Raw genomic sequence first — 13,418 nt, forward strand, 5'->3', positions numbered from 1 at the left:
GAGCCATATTCCATTGTATACACACCACATCTTCTTTATCCATTCATCTGTCGAAGGACATCGAGGCTCCTTCCACAGTTTGGCTATTGTGGACATTGAGCTATGAATATTGGGGTGCAAGTGTCCCGGCGTTCACTATATCTGTATCTTTGGGGTAAATATCCAGTAGTGCAATTGTTGGGTCATAGGGTAGCTCTATTTTCAACTTCTTTAGGACCCTCCACACAGTTTTCCAGAGTGGCTGCACCAGCTTGCATTCCCACCAACAGTGCAGGAGGGTCTCCCCTTCTCCACATCCTCTCCAACACCTGTGGTTTCCTGTCTTGTTAATTTTTGCCATTCTCACTGGTGTGAGATGGTATCTCGTTGTAGTTTTGATGTGTATTTCCTGATGACAAGTGATGTGGAGCATTTTTCATGTGTCTTTTGGCCATGTTTAGGTCTTCTTTGGAGAAATGTCTGTTCATGTATTCTGCCCATTTCTTGACTGGATTGTTGAGTTTGATAAGTTCTTTAAAGATCTTGCATACTAGCCCTTTATCTGACATGTCATCTGCAAATATCTTCTCCCTTTCTGTAGGTTGTCTTTTGTTTTGTTGACTGTTTCCTTTGCTGTGCAGAAGATTCTTATCTTGATGAAGCCCCAATTGTTCATATTGCTTTTGTTTCCCTTGTCTCTGGAGACATGTCTAGCAAGAAGTTGCTGCAGCCGAGGTCACAGAGGTTGCTGCCTGTGTTCTCCTCTAGGATTTTGATGGATTCTAGTCTCACATTTACATCTTTCAACCATTTTGAGTCTATTTTTGCGTGTGGTGTAAGAGAATGGTCCGGTTTCATTCTTCTGCATGTGGCTGTCCAGTTTTCTCAACACTGTTTATTGAAGACTTTTTTTCCATTGGATATTCTTTCTTGCTTTGCTTTGTCAAAGATGAGTTGACCATAAAGTTGAGGGTCCATTTCTGAGTTCTCTATTCTGTTCCATTTATCTGTATGTCTGTTTTTGTGCCAGTACCATACTGTCTTGATGATCATGGCTTTGTAATAGAGCTAAGTCAGGAATTGAGATGCCCCAGCTTTGTTTTTTTAATTTAATTTAATTTAATTTAATTTAATTTAATTTAATTTTATTTTATTTTATTTATTTTTTAGTATTTTATTTATTCATTCATGAGAGACACAGAGAAAGAGGCAGAGACATAGGCAGAGGGAGAAGCAGGCTCCCTGTGGGGAGCTCCATGTGGGACTTGATCCTGGGACTGGGATCATGCCCTGAGCCAAAGGCAGACACTTAACTGCTGAGCCACCCAGGCATCGCCAGCGTTGGTTTTCTTTTCAACATTCCTCTGGCTATTGGGGGGTCTTTTCTGGTTCCATACAAATTTCAGGATTATTTGTCCAGCTCTGTGAAAAAAAGCCATGGTATTTTGATGGGGATTACACTGAATATGTAGATTGCTCTGGGTAGCATAGATATTTTCACGATATTCATTATTCCAATTCATGCTCATGGAATGTTTTCCCACCCTCAATCTCTGTCATAATTGTTCTATAGTTTTCAGAGTACAGATCTTTCACCTTTTTGTTTAGGTTTATTCCTAGGTATCTTATGTTTTTTGGTGCATTTGTAAATGGGATTGTTTCCTTAATTTCTTTTTCTTCTGTCTCATTGTTAGTGTATAGAAATGTCGCTGATTTCTGTGCATTGATTTTATAACCTGACACATTGCTGAATTCCTATATGAGTTCTAAAAATTTTGGGGTGGAGCCTTTTGGGTTTTCCACATAGAGGATCATGTCATCTGCGAAGAGTGAGAGTTTGACCTCTTCTCTGCCAATGTGGATGCCTTTTATTTCTTTATGTTGTCTGATTGCTGAGGCTAGATCTTCTAGTACTATTTTTTTTTTTTTTGAGAGAAATTAAGAAAGGGAGAGTGCAAGTGGGAGGAGGAACAGAGGAGGAGGGAGAGGGAGGGGGAAAGAATCTCAAGCCGACTCAGAGCTCAGCACAGATTCTGACGCAGGGCTCCATCTCAAGACCCTGAGATCATGACCTGAGCTGAAACCAAGAATCAAATACTCAACTGACTGAGCCACCCAGGTGCCCCCACTGAGATTAAATTTAAAAATAAATCTAAAATGGATTTTTTTCCACTGAGGTGCACTGTTTATTTTGCTGATTGAAATCTGAGTGACAGCATGCCATCTAATCATGGGGTTTCATCTAAAGCTTTACTGCACTGCAGTACAGAAGTATTCAGATATATTTATGGAGAACTGACATTTTGCAAAACACAACCAACATTTTAGTTCGTATATGAGAAAATGCAGTGTCCTAAAGGGTATGTGTTCCAAGTTATTGCAGGTTATTTTTGGAAGAATTTCTGCAGATATAACACAGGTGAGTAGAGGTTTACTGAATTTGAATGTATTTCAGAACAATTTACCCAGAATGCAGGACCAAGTCAGAGAGGGAAACTCTCCCGAGATGCAGAGGACAGCATGGGAAGGATCGAGGACACACGTAATCAGGATTTTAGAATGGGAGAAGAGAGGTCCTGTGGGAGACACAATATTCAGAAAGATAGTATACAACTCCCTGCAATAAATACATGGTGTCAATGCTGATTCAGGAAGCATAATCTCCCCAGAGCAGAATGAACAAAACACATTTACATAGCTAAATGCCTCATGGTAAAAGTGAAAAATACCGAAGATAAAGAAAAGCTCAGAGGGAAAGAAAGTTCCTGATGAAGAATAACAGATGGGCCCAGATTCCTGGACAGTGGCAATGGAAGCCAGAAGACTGTGGGACTAAGTCTTTAAGCCACTGAGGGATAACTAGGTCCAGATTGTTCCACCAGCTAAACTATCAATGAAGTTATTTTCAAATAAACAAACAATGTTTACTACTGAAAGATATTTATTTATTTATTTAGTTAGTTAGTTATAAAAGATGTTATTTACTTATTTGACAGAGAGAAACAGAGAAAGCATGCACAAACAGGGAGAATGGCAGGCAGAGGGAGAAGAAGCAGCAAGCTCCCCACCAAGCAGGGAGCCTGATGCAGGGCTCCATTCCAGGACCCCGGGATCATGACCTGAGCTGAAGGCAGATGCTTAACTGACTGAGCTACCCAGGGGTCCACCACTGAAAGATTTTTAAAGCGCTGCCCCCCAAACTTGCCTGATCACAAGAGAGGTCTCATGTAATCGATCTGGTATAGATCTGGAGACTGCACCCGGGCTAAGGCCTGTTCTGCCCTGACTGTGGTTCTATCTGAGTTCATAATTGAAGCCCTGACCCCCAGTAGGACTGAGGAGGGATAAAGGTTAGATGAAGTCATGGGCTGGGGCCATGATCCTGAGAAGAAGAGAGACACCAGAATGCCCTCTCTCTACCCATGAGGACACAAGGGGAAGGTGGCTGGCTGGGAGCCCAGAAGAGAGTTCTCACCAGGAAATGCCTTGATCTTGAACTTCCAGCCTATAGTGTGCTTTTATGGCAGCCTGAGCAGACCCGGACAGGTCCCAAGGTGCTGAAGTTATTCACCCCAGGTTATTCTGATTACCAGCAAATTAGGCAAACACTGTCCTAAATCAGTGCTCCCCATAATTCACTGCAGATGAATTATGTGGGAATGCAATGCTGATTCTAACCTGGTAGGCCTGAGGCAGGTCCTGAGTCTCTGAACTTCTAACAAGTTCCCAGAGGAGACTGACACCACTGCTTCGCAGACCACATTTTGAATAGGAGGCTCCAAAAGTATGTACTTTGGAAAGAAGAAAAGTTATTTCATAAGGAGTGCCTGAGATGGAAGAAGAGTGATGAGCAAAGAAGCTGATGAGGACGTGGGAAAGCCAAAATTAACATTGACTGCATTAAATAATGCTGCCTCTGTGTGGCAGAGGAAAATAAGATAGAAACCAAGTGCTGGGATCCCTGGGTGGCGCAGCGGTTTGGCGCCTGCCTTTGGCCCACGGCGCGATTCTGGAGACCCGGGATCGAGTCCCACGTCAGGCTCCCGGTGCATGGAGCCTGCTTCTCCCTCCGCCTGTGTCTCTGCCTCTCTCTCTCTCTCTGTGACTATCATAAATAAATAAAAAATTAAAAAAAAAAATTAAAAAAAAAAAAAAAAAAAAGAAACCAAGTGCTACTCACTATAGCACGGAATCAGGGTGGGAGGGAAGAAGAGCCGACCTGCTCTGAATGCTCGCATGTTTGGAAGAGATATGGAGGTGTTGATGAACTGAACACTTACTCAGTTAAATATGCATACACAGATCTAAGGTACGACAGTTCTGCTTTTTGCTTAGAATGTCAAAATTCACAACAGAATACGATTCCCATCCTAACAACAAGAAAAATCCAGATAACCTACAGATGTCACAACTTCACTGGAGCCCATCTGGGACCTGGATGAGGTCAGAGGTCAGGGAGTGACAAGCTCCTCCAAGCAGAGATGATACTGTGTCCCCTTTGACAGGACTCAGGAGTGAGATGGTCACCACACAAGGGGGTTAGAAGAACTGAGATACAATTTTAACATATTCTTTTTTTCTTCTTAAAGATTTACTTATTTGAGAGAGAGAAAAAGAGCACAAGCAGGGGGAGGGGCAGAGGAAGAGGGAGAAGCAGACTCCCCTCTGAGCAGGGAGCTCAACCTGGGGCTGGATTCCAGGACCCTGAGATCATGACCTGAGCCCATGGCAGACACTTGATCCACTGATCAACCCAGGCACTCCAATACTAATGTGTTATTTTTTAAAAACTATTTTTTAGAAAGATTTTATTTATTTATTCATGAGAGAGGCAGAGATACAGGCAGAGAGAGAGAAGCAGTTTCCCCACAGAAACCCTGATGCAAGACTCCATCCCAGGACCCTGGGATCACAATGTGAGTTGAAGGCAGATGCTCAACCACTGAGCTACCCAGGTGTCCCAGTATTAGTGTTTTCTTAAAGGCCACATGTCAGTTAACTGACAGTTTGGAATAGCTGGGAGCACAGATTCTGTAAACTGTAGGACAAAGAGCAAAAGAGCGAACGAACACTGAACGGAGTATCCAGATGTTGTGGGAGGATAACATCAAACCATCTGAAGACATGTATGTGGAGTCCCACAAAGAGACAGAGAAAGAGCAGAAGAAATATTTAAAAAGATAATGGTTGAGAGTTTCCCAAAATTAATGAAGGAAAACGAAGCCCCAGATTCCAAAGACCACAAACAGCATGAATACCAAAATACACGCATGCACTCCACCCCCGGACACACCACAAACCAAAGGTAAAGAGAAGGTCTTGAGGGCAGAAGAGAGAGAAAAACACTAGAGCGAGGAAAAACAAAGACAGGAATGATGGTAGACTTCCACTGGCAGCCATGGGAGCCAGAGGGGCACGGAGTCCCTCAGAGGAAACAAACTAACAAACCAGTTAACCCAGAATTCTAGACGCAGGAACAGCATCTTGCAAGAGGCAGATGACATGCAGACTTTTCCAGACAAACCGAAGCTGAGGGAATTCATTTCCGGCATACCTGCCTGCGATAAATGCTAATGGGAGTTCTCCAGGAAGGAGGAAAATGCTAGAATTTGGATCCAGGTGAAAATAAAGAATGTAGCACACTGGGATGGTTTTAAAACAAACAAACAAACAAACAAACAAAAACAAAACAAAAAAGCAAGTCAGCTAGCCTGGTAAGGCTCATCCAGACCCAGAATTCATGGAATTCTAGAAAGGTAACTATATGCCTTATATTTGCATAGGCTCAGATCATATTAACCATGCCTCATCACCACCTACTAACCATTATGTAGAGCAAGAATTATCCTCTTCTGCAGATTTATATATTCTTTGGCTTTCAGAGATGATAGGATCTCAGTGATTCAGCCTAATGTCCTCTTCTCAAAAAGTGGAACCTGAGATGAGGGAAGTAAGCCATCTGGCATCACACATGCAGGATAAACAAGCTCTGGGCACTGTCTCCATTTACAAACTTTTGCAAGGACTTTTTCCACTCAGGCATGTAACATTTTGCAGGAGACAATAAATATAACTACTTGTGCAGCAAACAAGAAGCTGCTCGCTTTAAAATAATTATTTGGGGAAAAGACCAGAGAGGTGAGGAGAGCTTTAAAATTTAGAAATATCATTTTGAACAGACTCGATTCTACAATAATTAACAGGAAGGCTATTGGTGAGCTGCTGGTACTTTGTACTCAAGCCCCATCCCACAACTAACTAAAATCTATCTTATGAGCAAGAGGTTGATATTTGAGAGGCGTAAAGACAGGCTTGTAATAAAATAATTTGAAAGAAAGAAAGGAAACCTCTTGAACAAGGCAGCTATTAATGATGAGGAAGCCAGATACTGGCAGGAAGCTCAGCTGAATCTTACTCAGGAGAAATTTTGTAGACTGTGCCTGTGACTTTACCCCAAAGCCCAGATGTGTCTATACTGGGAGGGCAGGCTTGGCTGGTGTAGGGAGCTAAATCTGCCTTCCCTTCAGTAACCACCCTGGTGGGGGGTGGGGGGAAGGACAAAACCCACTATTTTATTATTACACCTGATCACAAATAGCACAACAGACCTAGACGTTTCTCTCTAGTGTTATCGATGTGTTAAATCATGGTCCTCAAGGAAGCCTCTAATGTACATACTGTGCTGGGTCCCATTTTACAGATAGGGAAACGAAGCTCAGAGGCATGAAGGAAACCTGCCAAGGTCATGCAGGTCCAATTTGGGGGAGCTGGCATGCCTGGCCATGTCTGGGCGTTCATCAGAACCTTCTAACGCCTCCCCGCCATCCCACGATGGCAGGGAAAAAGATTCAAAGTCAAGGCTTAGAAACAGGAAGACACTTCAGTCCAGGGATTGGCAATATTTTTCTGTAAAGGGCCAAGTAATAAATAGTTTAGGCTTTGTGAGTCACATATAGACTCAGTTCACATACAACTGAACTTGTAGCATGAAAATATCCAAAGATTATACATAAATAAATGGGCACAGCTGTGTTCCAATAAAACTTTTATTTACAAAACAGGGGCTGCAGTTTGCTGGCCTCTGTGCTAGACAGTGATCGTCACTGCTTGTAGGAGCAGGATTCTAGGGTGGGCAGGATTGCAAACGTGGGGCTGTATGTCCCACTCTAATTTCTATAAAAACGTTTGATTTTCTGAGGCACCTTGGTGGCTCAGTGGTTGAGCGTCTGCCTTCAGCTCAGGTCATGATCCCAGGGTCCTGGGACTGAGTCCCGCATCGGGCTCCCTGCATGGAGCCTGCTTCTCCCTCTGCCTATGTCTTTGTCTCGCTCTGTGTGTCTCTCATGAATAAATAAATAAAATCTAAAAAAAAAACAAAAAACCAAAAAAACTATTTGATTTCCTGAAAAGGGGTTGTCTATAACTTCTAAAATAACAGCTATTAAAACAAACAAAAAAGTCTAAGGTGACCCCTTAAAGGACAGTCATTTGAAACTTGCAAGTTAGCTGAGGGGAGACTAGACAACAAAATAATAGAGCAACCAAAAGAAGCCGAGAGAAAAAAGAGGCACAAAGATGCATTAAAGAACATGATAGAAAAACCATGCATTTCGGTAATCATAGTGACTTCAAATAGACCCAAGGCTCCAGGGAAAAGACAAAGACCCCAATCCAGCTATACACTGCTGCAAGAGACACACTGAGAGCTAAAGTCACACAATGTTTGAAAGAAAAATGGAAGAAAACAGGCTGAGCTAATGATCATGAGTAGTTAGATTCGTATTAGACAAAACAGAAAAAAATTTTAACATTTTTAACATTTATTGAGGATTCTTGCCCAAATCTGTCCATATCCTAATGGTTGCAAACTTTCTAACTCTACTGCTCCTTCCAGTACATTAGAGGGGGAAAAATATCATAATCTCCAAATCCACAACAATAAAACAATGTTGGAAACTGCCATAGAACACAAGTGAAAAAAAAAATCTTTTCTAAGAACCACAGGACTATAAATTCAGGAAGGAAAAATGACAAAAAATGACAAAACAGAATTTTAGGCAAAAGGCTTATTAAGGCAGAAAGGGTTGCCGTGCAATGAAAGGTCGTGGAAGATAAGCTAATTCTGGATTTGTATTCACATAACAACGGAGTCTCAAAGTAGGCAAATTGCTACTTGGCCCAATTATGGGGAAAATAGGGAATTCTCTAGCACAAGACTTAACACAAGAAAATGAAAACCCTAGATATACAGAAGACTCGACTGATCTAATGGATGTATTTGGGTCTCTGACTTCTCCTAACAGCAGCTGGGCGTCCTCCACGAATTCACATGGGTTATTGGCAGCACTTGACTGCGTGTTAATCCTGAAGCGATTCAGCAAATAACAAAGACTCGGTACCACATAAACCACAGTTCCTGACAACAATGCAGTTAATGCAGAATTAAAAAAGGTAACTTAGAAAGATCTCCATGCATCTAGAAATTTTTAAAAAATAAAGATTTCAAAATAACTCATGAGTCAATGAAAAAAATCATAGTGGAAATGAAAAAGTGCCTAGAATTAAATAGTAACACTGCATGTAAATCCTCCCACAGACCCAACAGCTCCCGAGGTTGACATTGACTGGGGGGGTCACTTCTGGGGGTGGGGGAATGGGGGTTCTGCCAAAGGAGCCCCAGCAGAGACCCCATTTGTGTTGAGGAGACCACCAGGAGTGGGCAGACAGGGTCAGGAGGGTCCCTCTTGTCGGGTGGGTTCAAGCTACCCCATTCCACCCGGGACAGGACAGGGGTCCCTTCATGCCCCATAGCCGGAGTGGGGGTCAGGGACCAGCCTTGTCCATGGGAGCCTCTAACCAACCAAGGTGCTCAGAGGTCTGGGCTCCCCAGGGCTCTCTGTGCAGCCTGTGGCCCATCTTCCCTGCAGGGGACCCAGAGGGGCCAGGGACCAAAGCAGCTGGCAGGGGCCCCCAGGCGCCTGGATGGCGGAAGCAGCTCTGGGCTGGGATGTAGCCAAGCAATGGATGGAAGGTCCTGCTGCAGCGCAGACGGCCCCAGTCAGACCAGTGAGGAACGTTCTAGCACAGAGGTTGCCATGCTCAGCTGTGGAGAGTGCCAGGGGAGCCCCTGTCCTGGGCCCTGTGCCCGCCCTCGGGAGGAGCGAGGAGGAGCGCAGTGCACCGCAGCTGTGAGGGGCAGCCGGGCGGCCGTGCCCGACGTGGCACCGTGGGCTGTGGGGGCAAGTTTGCCTGTTGCCCGGTGCAGGCACATGAGCCCCCTGCCGTCCCGACGCGGACGGGTCCACGTCCACGGGGGGGGGGGGGGGGGAGCGGGGGAGGGGACCAGAGGGGCGGAGCAGCCCTGCCACGCCCCCGTCTCTCTGCCCTAGGCTGACCCCTCCCACCATGTTGCCGGGAGCGCTGCGGGTCTGGGTGACCGTGACCTTCAGCGGGGCGGGGGAGGCAGATCGGGCAGGTCCTTCCCCGCAGCGGCCATGGAGACACAGGTGCGCGGGTATGGGCAGGGGGTGGGGTGTCCCCGGCCACCATGGCTCCTGCTGCCGGCCACGAACTGCAGTGCGTGGTGTCGCAGCGGGCGCTGCCTGCGGGAGGGGAGGGGGCTGCGCGGGTGGTGCGGGGGACCTGGTCTGTGCATCTCAGGAGTCCTGCAGGAGCCCGCCGCGCAGAGCCTGCAGGACTGGCCGGTGCCAGCCTGCCCTGGACAGAGCCTTCTGGAAGGGGCTGCCGGCGCCCTGCAGGTCAGTGCCCAGGACAGAGAAGACTGGCTCCTCAGGGTGGGCGTGCACCTTGGCCCTTCTGAAGGTGGGGGCGTGGGGGTGGGGGAGCCTTCACTCACCTCTGCTGTTGGCAGCATAGAGGAGGCCCAGGGCCACCAGGGCGCCGGTCACCAGGAGCAGCAGCAGCAGCAGCCCCCCCTCCAGGAAGCCTCGGTGCTTCTGTCCCGGCCAGCCAGCGATTTCCACCATCCCTACCGGGCTTTCGGGCTTCCCCATCACCAAGTCTCTAGCCAGGGGAAAGTGCAGAGCTGAGAAACCCCAAGGCCGAGGGCAGGGCTGTGTCTGGCCAGGGTGGGGACACCAGGGCAGGGGAGACTACTGTGGAACCCCCGAGGCCCTGACCGAGGCCGGGAGGCCTGATGCTGGCTGGGAGCAGGTGCTGGTCCTTTGAGGACGTTGTGCTCCTCTCCCATTGCCAAGTCCACACCCGGCCCTCAGCCTGTGTCTCTGGCTTGCGGCACTCTCCCTGGGCCAGAGCCTGAGTGCCCGAGGTGCTGGTGGAGGGGGGGGGGTGCCAAGTGTGCTGGCCAGGGTGGCAGCTTCTTCCCAAGGTTGGTGTCTCCAAGCTCGCTTTCTGGCAGGGGTGGTGCAGGGACCACTGCTCACAGCTGGAGGTGAGCATCAGGGACCCAGCAGGCCCAGCTCCCATGCTTGCCAGGGGCTACTGCAGTGGAGCCTGCCTGGCCCTTGTGCCAGGGGGCAGGGAGGGATCCTAGAGCTACCGGCCTGGGCCTGGGTCAGGGAAACCCTCTGGGAGGTTGTGTGGGCCTCAGGGCAACCTGCGCACCCACCTTTCCTGCTTGGAGCCCAGCAGTGGGCCAGGGGTTGAGGAGGACTGGCGTCCCTGCAGGTGGTAACCCCAAAGGCCAGGAGGGAACCAGACAGGGTTGGTGCTAGTGATTACCTGGCAGGTGTCCGGCTCCTGCACTTCCCTTCCCCACCCTCCCCTGCCTTTCACTGCAGAGGAGACATCTATCTGAACATGCAAGGAAGTGGGTAGTGTGGAGCACATTCGGGGCTGGTGCCATGTATGGGAGAGGGTGTGCTGCCTGGGGGCCAGGCAGGGACAGCACACCCCCAGGACCCTGAGGTCTGTGTGTGCTCCCTTGTGCCAGTGGGTGCACACGTGTGCCTGAGCTCCCATGTGGGCATGTGCGAATGTGCAGACACATGTGTGCTATGCACCTGCTCTGTGGGCATGCAGAACTCTGCTCTCCTCGGCCTCAGACTCCCAGTCCTCACACACACCACATGCCTGACGTTTGAGCCCTAGCGCCTGCCCTACACCAGGCAGGGCTGAGTTTGGGGGAAGCCAGAGGAAGACAACCCCCGTCCCGCCCTGGGGCAGGTGAGCATCCCCTGCCAAGAGTAGCCAGGGCTGGGCCACAGGTTCTTACCTGGCCACACCCAGGGGTCAGGGCCTCATCTGCCCCATTACCTGACTTGAGAGGAGAAGCCAGGCCTACTCTGATCTCAGGACCCCTCCCCCATAGCCCCCATCACCTCTCTCTGCAGCCAGTAGGGTCCTCCCTACTCCACCCCCAGACAGACCCCTCCTCACTCCACAAAAGTCTTTGTTCAACGTCACCTTCCCAGTGAAGCCTTCCCTGAGTCGGATTCACCAGGGCCAGCCTGACCCCAGGCTCATCTCTGTTTTCGCTATGGGATGTGCAAGCCCCTTCTGTCTCCGCTGTCTACCTCCCCGTGGGGAATATCAGTGCCATGGGGGTGGGGAGGCTCTGTCTGCCTGCATCCCCAGCGCCCAGACAGGTCCCGGTACCCTGGAGGCATCAACCAACATCTACTGAATGCTGAGTATCTGAGCCCTGGCCTAGCCGTCTGTGGCTCTGGCTGCACCAGTGTCAGCTTTCTTCCATCAGAACTAATGAATCTGCTCCCTCGTTCTGTTCTGCTGGCTTCTGGGGACTGGATGTGGCAGGAAGGTGCATACACACTAACGCTCCTATCCAGGGCTGAGGGCTGAGCCCAGGGCCAGACAACCAGAAAAGGGGGCTGCTGTGGCCTCCCTGGACACAGGCTCAGGGCCTCTCGGGGTGATTGTGGCCAGCCAGGGAAAGAGGCGTCCTTCGGGGAGGGGAACTGTGTTGGGGGGTGCCTGCCCAAGGTACAGGTCTCACACATGATGGTCTACCCAGCGCCCCCGGTGGGGGACAGGTTGGGCACCTGTAGGGATCTCCTCGGTGCTGCCCAGGGAAGTCCCTGGCAGGCGGGCCCCTCACTCGGCTCACCTTCAGGACACTCAGGGATGGTCGTCCCCCACGGGCAGGTCTCAGAAGGCTGGGTAGGGATGGCCGAGAGCTTCGGTGAGCTGGGGCCAGGTGGGAGGGCTCCAGGGCCGGACAGCAGAGGCTTCAGGTGCGGCCTGCTCAGGCTTCCAGGCCTCCTTTGTGATGCAGGCGTGGGTTCCCTGGAGGCAGACCACTTGCCCACAAGCTGGGAGTTCCATCTGGGTTTGGTGTGGGGGGAGGGGTCACAGAACCCCCCTGCCCCACCACGGGGCTCTCACAGCGCCAGGGTCCCTTTGGGGGCCTCCTGCCCTGAGTCCTGCCCCCTCCCCACTCCTTGATTCCATATCCAGGGGGCCGCCTAGGGGCTGCTGGGAAGGAAGGCCAGACCCTCCTCCCCACCTTGCCTGAGAACCACCCTGGCAGTGGGCTTTGCAAAGACCCTCCCCTGGGAGTCTGTCACGTGGAACTGTAAGGGGAGGTGGGGGGAGGGTCCCTGCTCCTGATGGGGTGGGGTGGGGCTGCCAGGAAGAGTCTCCGCCCAGAGACACCCACCCCCTGGCTAGCTTGGGTCTCTGGGGACTTGAGGGTCAGTGGGTCCTGGCCGGACAGAGGCACTCCAGGGCTTTGGAGTGTGAATCCAGTGCCCTGCTGATGGGGGTGGGGGGCGCTGTTTCTCCAGCACTCTTCTGTTTCAGAACCCCACGGAACAGGTGGTCCCCCCAGAACCCCGGGGCTCTGGAAGGGTGTCTGGGCAGAGCTGTCAGACCCTGTTCAGGGCAGCCTTTCAGCTTGCCCCCCCACCCCCACCCCGCTAATCCCCAGGCGGAGGGCAGCCTTGCTTGGGCTGGTGCCAAACACCACCCCCAGAGCCCAGGCAAGGCTCTACTCAGCCTGCTTTGTCCCCCAGCACCCACCCCATCCGGAGGCTGGGACCCCCCCCCCCCCTCCCAGAGTGAGGAGCTGGCAGCCTGGCCTGGAAGGGGATGAGGTCAAGGTCAGGGGAGCAAGAGGCCAGGACTGCCCTTCCTGGGGAGCTTGGGTGGGCCAGCGACCAGCTCGGCCAGCTAGAAGCTCCTTCCCAGAGCACGATCGCCGTGGGACTCCACAGGCAGCACAGTCCAGCCAGCATGCCTCTCCCTGCGTGGCCACCGAGGCTGCCTGGATGCAGGTGCTGGCGGTTGGCTGGAGCTCAGTCCCACCTCGCCCGCCCAGGCTGCCCTGTTCATCAGTTCTATGTGCAGCTCTGTCAGTGGAGACCAGCTGTGAGCAAGCGAGGGGCCAGCGAGCCGTGTGGGACCAAGCAAGGCAGTGCTCAGGTTTCTAGAGGCCAAGAGACCAGGGCAGGGTCTGCAGGCCACGGAGCTACAGACCCCCAGCCCCAGCCAGGTCCCTG

The 13,418-nt window shown here is 50.5% G+C and overlaps 1 protein-coding gene across 7 annotated transcripts in view; it reads right to left on the minus strand.

The window, feature by feature from the left end:
* Window positions 1–11,264, minus strand: part of MMEL1 (membrane metalloendopeptidase like 1) — a 33,876-nt gene extending 22,612 nt beyond the window's left edge. For 3 of the 7 annotated variants that reach the window (XM_072731071.1, XM_072731068.1, XM_072731067.1), the window contains exon 1: window positions 9,836–10,249. In XM_072731071.1, the coding sequence (XP_072587172.1) occupies window positions 9,836–9,992 (157 nt within the window). In that variant the 5' untranslated portion in view covers window positions 9,993–10,249. Of the gene's footprint in view, window positions 1–9,835; window positions 10,448–10,567 lie in introns of those variants that run through there. The other 4 variants (XM_072731072.1, XM_072731069.1, XM_072731066.1 and 1 more) reach the window with 3 other exon arrangements.
* Between the last annotated feature and the right edge of the window lie 2,154 nt (window positions 11,265–13,418).

The sequence above is a fragment of the Vulpes vulpes genome, chromosome 12 (assembly GCF_048418805.1).
Source record: "Vulpes vulpes isolate BD-2025 chromosome 12, VulVul3, whole genome shotgun sequence".
NCBI lineage: Eukaryota > Metazoa > Chordata > Mammalia > Carnivora > Canidae > Vulpes > Vulpes vulpes.